At 45.1% G+C, this 7,500-nt stretch overlaps 1 protein-coding gene across 1 annotated transcript in view; it reads right to left on the reverse strand.

Annotated features, from left to right (window-relative positions):
* UNCX (UNC homeobox) overlaps positions 1–4,253 on the reverse strand; it is a 5,641-nt gene extending 1,388 nt beyond the window's left edge. Inside the window, exons 1-2 of the mRNA XM_034785005.1 lie at positions 3,944–4,253; positions 2,516–2,691 (exon numbers count right to left, since the gene is read on the reverse strand). Of these exons, the coding sequence (XP_034640896.1) occupies positions 2,516–2,691; positions 3,944–4,193 (426 nt within the window). The 5' untranslated portion in view covers positions 4,194–4,253. The remainder of the gene's footprint in view (positions 1–2,515; positions 2,692–3,943) is intronic.
* Between the last annotated feature and the right edge of the window lie 3,247 nt (positions 4,254–7,500).

Genomic DNA, 7,500 nt, shown 5'->3' on the forward strand with positions numbered 1-7,500 from the left:
TACACACCGAACAATGAGAAGCAATTAACATTCAGCGCGCGGGGTGGGGTGGAGGCGCCAGGGCCTCCCCCTCTACAAGGCGAGGCGGTGGCAGGCCTGGAACCGCTGCTAGGAGAAAGAGAGGAAAGGAGGAAGGTGCTTCTTTACACCCGACAGAGATCTCCATAAAGCAGAGCAGAAATCGCACAGGCTGCAAATTAAAAACCTTCTTAAAACCGGGCTGATGGCTTGGGGGAATTGAAATTGGGGTGTGTAGGGGGGGGATGCCAGGAGAGATCCGAATTAATGCACCAGAGAAAGTGAATGCAAAACAATTAGTGATCCCCATGTCCGCCTCTCCCTGCAGTGTACACACAGCCACGCGCAGCTTGGCTCTCTCCCCAAAATAAAAAACTTTAGGCCGATTTTTTTTAAGGGGAAAAAAAAAAAAAGTGTAACGTTTCGATTCTCAGAGTCCAGATAGAGTTTGGACTACTTTGGAACGTCTTCCTAGACTGAAGCCTGTGCTCCGGCCACCTGAACGGAGGGGGATAAATACCTTTTGATTTTAAAAGCCCATAGCGACATAAATAAAGTCAATGAGGGAAAAAAATCCGCAACTTCGTAGGACTCCTGATTTTTTTTTTAAAGTGTGTCCTTATTAAGGGTTTTGCGAATCCATTGTCACATGGAATTCGCTTGGATTTCCAGCTACTGAGATTACTGATCAAAACTATTTTGAATTAATTGCACAGGTATTTCTCCTCGTGACCAGAGAGACAAAGAACATTATAATGGATAAATTTAAGCCGCCTAAAAATACTATACGATTCACCAGAGGAGAAGTAGAGCCAAATCTTATGCCATATTATAAATAAAAAAATCAAGGGTTTTTGTTTGGTTGAGACAGGGTTTACTGCATCAAAACCAAGAAATGTTGACAAACCCAACTAAAATATAATCTCAGCGAGATTTAGGGGAGAGGGACGGCACGTTTGATAGATCTAAAGGAAAGCCAGCTACCATCATCGATTTTAAAAATCAAGCACATATGTATATTTCACCCTCACGCCAGGAGCAGAATTGGAGCCGGTTGTGTGTCTGCCACCAGTTCTGTTTTTTTATTCCTTTGTCCTCAGTCCCCCCCGCCACTCCTTTATTTTCGATTGTGATAATCAGAAAACAGGGGTAAAGACAAGGCCATCTCCTGTTTTTAGAAGAGATTGGAATAAAGTGTAATGATGCGGGATCTATTCTTGTTGAAATGCAACAAATTTAAAAAACACAAAACCAAACAAACAGTGGCTCTCGAAGAACGATGCAGAGAGGTGTTTGTTTCGAGTCTGCCAGCGTCAGACGGCGCTTCTTCGCTTTTTGCTGGTATGGTATACATAGAATAATGCCTCTCTTTGTGCCACTTCCAGGAGGCCTTGTCCCTGAGAATTACTCATTATCGTATTAAAGGGAAATGGAGGGTCTCGACTTCACTCAACAATCTCAGAACAAATTGGATAAAAGGATTTCAAACCAGAAGAGGTCATGAGGGGGAGGAAAAAGCATTTTGTAAATACACCTTTAAACAATGCTAATGGATTAATAATATCCAGTAATGGTATTAGCTCCTTCTTGTGGTAAACGCCACAGTTTTTAGAGTACATGATCGATTTAAACACACACACACACACACACACACACACTCACACTCTAAGGAGAACAGGGCACTTGGATTTGTATCAAACACAACACTGTAGTGATTTACGCAGACGAAAGTACTGATTCAGTACATTGAAAATGCATGCAAAATGAAATATTTTTTAAAAATGTGCACGTTTATTCGTTATCCATCCTTATTAGTTCAAAGCTAGGAGCAAACATCTGAATATTTACTAGCCAGCTCACAGATAAACCCTGAATTCTTTGACTCGAGGATGGTTTTTATTACTGTTATTTTAAAGATCAGTTTAAGCGAATAGTTTTGAAAGAGTGGTGGATAACTGGTTTGTCTCAATGAAGTTTTACAGGATTCTTTTATCTACACCCTCGAGCTGCCGAAAAGCTTTATTTACATTCTCCAATGTACCATGTTTAAGGCTCATATTTGCATGCTAATTTTTCACTCTTGGCTCATTTAAGGAAAATGTTTACAGTGCGAAGGGTTTATGAACTCTCGACTTGAATTACACTCTTCAGGGCCTATTTGCAGGCAAAGTTTAAAGGGGTGGGGAATTAAATCACAAAACACGTTTACGCCAAGAAAGATTTCCCAAACTGCATGCATAAACTAAGAGCACACGTGTATGCTCAGTTCAGGTGAAAAACTGAAACAAAACAACCCACAACGCAGTTGGCACATCGCTAAATCAGGACTGGGGTGTCCATGTTCCAAGAGCCAAGGAGAAAAGGGGGAAATACTGGATGTTCACGAGACATTGTTTAATGAACACAACCGGTCATTTGGTATGGAAATGGGGAGGCCGGGATAGATGTGGCGAGTGCACTTGGCCTTAAGAAGAAGGAAAAAAGGGTTTTTTTTTACCTGCACTCTAGATTCCACCAGGTCCAGTCTCAGAGCCAGTGCCTCTCTCATAAACACGTCCGGGTAATGACTTTCATTAAAGGCTTTTTCTAGCTCTTCTAGTTGCCAGCCAGTAAAATTCGTGCGGGTTCGTCTTCTTTTACAACCAGGACTTTCCTTGTCCGGGTCACCAGCGTCTGAAAAGGCAGAAATACAATAAACTAACCGGAAAAACAGGCCATTTCTCCCTCTGCAATTTACAACCAGCCTTTTCACCTTTGCACTTGCTAGCGTTTAGAAGGAGTGGGAGTCTGGACATTAAACACCCATATCAAAGATGCGGGGGAAATTGTTCCCTCTGCCTCGCCTCTCCCTCCCCCCAGCCTACTTTACGGGATGTTTATTCTTGAAATAGGTCAGCATCGGAGAACAGGTGCAGGAGTGAAAGTTTTAAAATTAAGTTTGGTCCAGCGATCAGCCTTAAAATAAATGTAGGGCTGCCGTCCATGTTTGGCTTCGTAAAGCAGCCGACCCCGCAAGGGCACTGGTCCCCTTTTCTATCCAAGGCATATGGGCTCCAGGAAAAGGCCTGGCTATGTTCCTATCAAAGCCCGAACCAGGCCCAGGTCCCCTGTCCCTACTTGGGAATCGCATGTAAAAAGCTCGCAGGCCACCAGCTTGCTGACAAAGCCCCACTTGGAAGAGTCATGGCTTGGGATCGGCAATGGTCGCAAAAATGGGATCCAGCCCAAGTCTTTACGGTCACTGATTCGATTTTAACGACCCCGACGGCACTGCTTCTACAGTTGTGTGCTGTACGTGCAAGCAACAGTCTCCTTCCGGAGTAAGGGTGCAGAGGGGGATGCCACGAAGAAGGAGCATTGACAATAAGAGCGTCGGGCATCAAGGAGGTACCTTAAAACTAAACAATAGATTTGCCAAGGAGGTAAACTTTGCACTTGCTTGTGTCCTTCGTTGGATCAGGGTCTAGTCAACAACCTCTCCTCCCCGACCCCCAGCGGTACCCTCCTAGCCCGCTGGCAAAAATGTACATCCCCTCCCGCGCCATGCACCCACACACACCAACTCCCCGAAAGGGGACACACACACACACACACACACAGGCCGGCTATTGTTCAGAGCGCACGTGAGGTTTCACAGCGGGCTGGGAGCCACCGAAGGCTTTTTTCTTTTTTTTTTTAAATAAAGGATCTGTTCAAACCTCTTGGAAAAAATAAAAAGGGTGACAGAGGTCCTGTCCACCGCCCATGTTTGATCTAGCTCTGGATCGCCCTGTAGCGACCCGTGGGGAGAAGATCAGACCCACGCACCCACACGGAAAAGCAGCCCCCCTGTTCTCGGTGGGCGCCGCGCGCATCAGATCTGGAGTTGGGGGGGGGGGCACCGCTGGGAGGTGCGGCGTATCCAGGAGCAGAGGGGGCCGCTTACCTGAGAGTTTGAAGGGCTGGTTGTCCCCATTCACCCCGCAGCCCGCGGGGAGGAGCGGCGCGGGGTTCACCACCGAGGCGGCGCAAGAGCCGTTCAGTAATCCATCTATGGAGAAGGGCACGGCCGCCGACTGCAGCTGGTGCCCGGCCAGCTCGTAGACATGGTGGTGGCCGAGCGGGTAAGGGAAGCCTACCATGCCTCCGAACTGGGCATGGGGATGGGGATGCTCCAGGAGGCGGCTGTCCATCATGGGGGCGGCTCTAGCGGGGCGCGGCGCGGGGCGGCGGGAGCAGGCGGCGGCGGTGCGGGAAGGGGCTCATGCTGGAGGGCGCCCGGGCGCTTTAACTTTATCAACATCAAGCTCCCAATAATTAGCTCAGGCTGGGGGAATTTGGGACCAATAAGAAACGTTAATCGGTCCTGACGTCAGAGACGTGCCAGTGTGGGGAGCAAACGTTTTCCATATCGATTGCTAATTATACCTGACATCCAGCCTCAATAAACAATATCAGAGCTGTCACAACAAGACAAGGGGGGCTTTGATAAGAACTCCAGCCTGGGGAGGGGAGGAGGGCGGCATGGGCCAGCCAGCCAGGGGTGGGGGTGCCGAGGAGATGGAGAACTTATAGATCTGATTGATACCCAGTTAAATACTAAACAGCCCGAGTTACACACACCCTCTCTCAGCCCCCCCCCCCCATGCCCACCCTCTTCCCCTCCCCTCTCCAAATCACTAATAGATTTCCCTTTAAAACATTCACCGGCGTGTTGTGGGGATTTTTCACCAGAAATGCTCTACTCTCTGAACCTTTAAAGTGATGTTGCTCCAATTACAGGGAGACATTGAGCGGCAAATAGACTGATCCAATAATAGGAGATTCATCATCCTCTCTTTCCAGAGCTGTCACATTGAATTTAAAACTACAAGCCTTTTCATCTCCTCTCCGGCTCTATAACGGGGGGGGAGAGAGGGAAGGGGAGGGAAATAAAAAAAAAAAAAAAAAGGAAGAACCCTTTACAGAAATTAAAGTGTGAGCTGATCATATCAATCAAAATAATAATTAATGCAATCTCCTATTGATCCACGAACGCAAGAAATATTAAATTATGAACATAGCCAGAGGGTGGCTAATTAAAAGCAGCCTATTTCGCAAAGGGAGACCAAAAAGTAAAGTTTTAAAACCCACTACTACACCCCCACTTGAAGAAGGGAGGGGGCGAAACCTACACACACACACACACACTTTTACTCGGCCAATGATTAATAGCCTCGAAGCTGCAGCCAAATTTGTTCTAATTAAATTATATTCCCATAGAAGTTTCACCAATATAAAATATTGATAAACTCCAAAAGTTAAATAATTAAAGAAAATAGTCTTAAACAAACTGCAAGAATGGGATGGTGGCAGGAGAGAAGCAGCAGCAAAGACCCTACATATACACTTTGGAGTAGATCCTGTTTTTTTCCCCCAGTACATTCATTAGTGATTCAACATCATAGAAATATAATTAAGGAAATACTTTTCTCTTCTTCTCGAAGCAGTAAAAGAAAGGGTGTGGGGAAGGAGATAAAAATATATATTCAGCCACTCATCCCAAATCCGCCCTGCTACGTGCAGTCGAAGGGACTCGGCTTGCTCGGATTGGGATGCCTTTATTCGATTTCTCTGCCGTAAATAATGAAAGTTATGATTCCCAAACAAACACGAGGGATAACTAGAACGGATGGAGGCGGAAAGAGAGAGAACCCTCCCAGGCAGACTCTATTTTCTATATTAACTGCAATGTTGTGTAATAGGAACTGGAACTTGTTTGACTCCGGGTTTCTAGAATATTTATCTCTATTATCTGAAGGGCTTAAACCGAATTTTGTTTCCTCTTTAAGTGATTATTTATATTCCTTTACATTCCCGCAGCGAACCCCCACAGACGAAAAAGGTGCTGGTGGGGGAAACTAAAAACTAAACAGCTAGTCTGAAGATAAAGGGAAACCCTTAAACCTTTCTGGGAGGTTCATGCAGAATTAAATCCTTCAAGTCTGGGGGGAAAAGAGAGAGAGAACCAACACTTTATCTCTGGGAAACATACAAATAGATTTTCCAGTTATAAAATATCCAGTCAAAATGTATCATTTCACAGGGTTTATTTGTATGCGTGAGAGAGAGAAACTCCAATTGAAATAAAAAAGAAAGTGAAGTCTCTGTGTTGTCTGTCCGGAACAGTATTTATTCACCTAATTGAATATCACACAATATCCTGCTGTACCCCCGCCCCTGCAATATAGATTAGTTTAATTATTGTCTCCCGGCCTCTGTTTAAAGCTAGAAGGGAGTTTGAATTTGGACTGCACAGCTCCAACAGTAATAAGAAAATGATGGGGTTGGTATTAATTCGGGGGTCAAGGGCCAAGGGCTTCCCTTTTCACCATAATTTAATTTCTCTCTCTATAAATACTAAATGTAAACTGTGTCCACTGGACCAAATTTTGCCTGTAGCCATAAATGCCTCATTTTCTGTCGGATTTCAGAAGAGGAATGCAAGGGGAACGTGTTTCTGAATACAGAATGGTAATCAATCCAGCAAAGAATAAGAGAGGAGACTTCCCCCCCCTCTCTCTTTATTATAATGAATTAATTCGACTTTATTTATCCCATTTTCTGGAGCTGACAGAATGTTAATTTGAGTTGAAATTTCTCTCGCCTCTCACTCCCTGACCCTTGGCCTCCAGATTGGCGTGTTGTAATAACCTGAATCTTTCAACAGAAGCCCTGATAATTGTTACCTTATTAGCATGCAAATTGTTTAATTAATATTATTATGGAGAAGCATACAATCCGTCCGTCACTTGACCTCAAGTGCAAGTCCACGTAGCAACCGGCTCTGTGAATTTCAATGTGCACATTTAAAATCGACTTCTGTTTTAATGTTTCTAGGATCCTTGTCGAGCTTCTAAAAATCTCTCTTAAAGTGTTTGAGAGGAGGCTTTCATGGGGGTGGGAGGGAAGCGTTTGATGCGGCGCGGCCTTGATATCTCTTTATATTACTCTCCATCTAAAACACAAATTATAGAAGTCGTTTTCTTCTTCCTTTTTTTTTTATTTTGAACATCAAAATTTAATAATTGCTTCCTTGTCAATGGCTGCTGCTTTAAAGGCACCCCCTTCAATTCAGAGAGCGATTCCTCCAGCCAAACAGACTTGCAGCAGCTCAATGAAAAGCAGCCCTTGACACGCAGTCCTGAGAGACGTTGCATTTAAATCCCTTTTTCTACAGCCGAGTGACATTGTCAGATGCTAGCTTTAATTAACTTGATAATAAGACGTACAAGACTCGCATTCAGGACGCCAGCTCGCCTCGCCTTGTTTCCCCTTTTATCACAATCTGGGTGTTTTATCTTACAGCTTCCTACTGGCGTTCACAGCCAGGATAGAATCGGAGTCGAATAGGCAGAAATGGGACTGAAAGGGGCTAAGATTTCAATCCCCCGCCAGCCTGGGGTAGAAGGGTGGAGGGAGGAGGCTACAGCTTGCCAGCTCTGGGCCCAGTGGGGAACTTGG

The sequence above is a fragment of the Trachemys scripta genome, chromosome 10, assembly GCF_013100865.1.
Source record: "Trachemys scripta elegans isolate TJP31775 chromosome 10, CAS_Tse_1.0, whole genome shotgun sequence".
Classification (NCBI taxonomy): Eukaryota; Metazoa; Chordata; order Testudines; family Emydidae; genus Trachemys; species Trachemys scripta.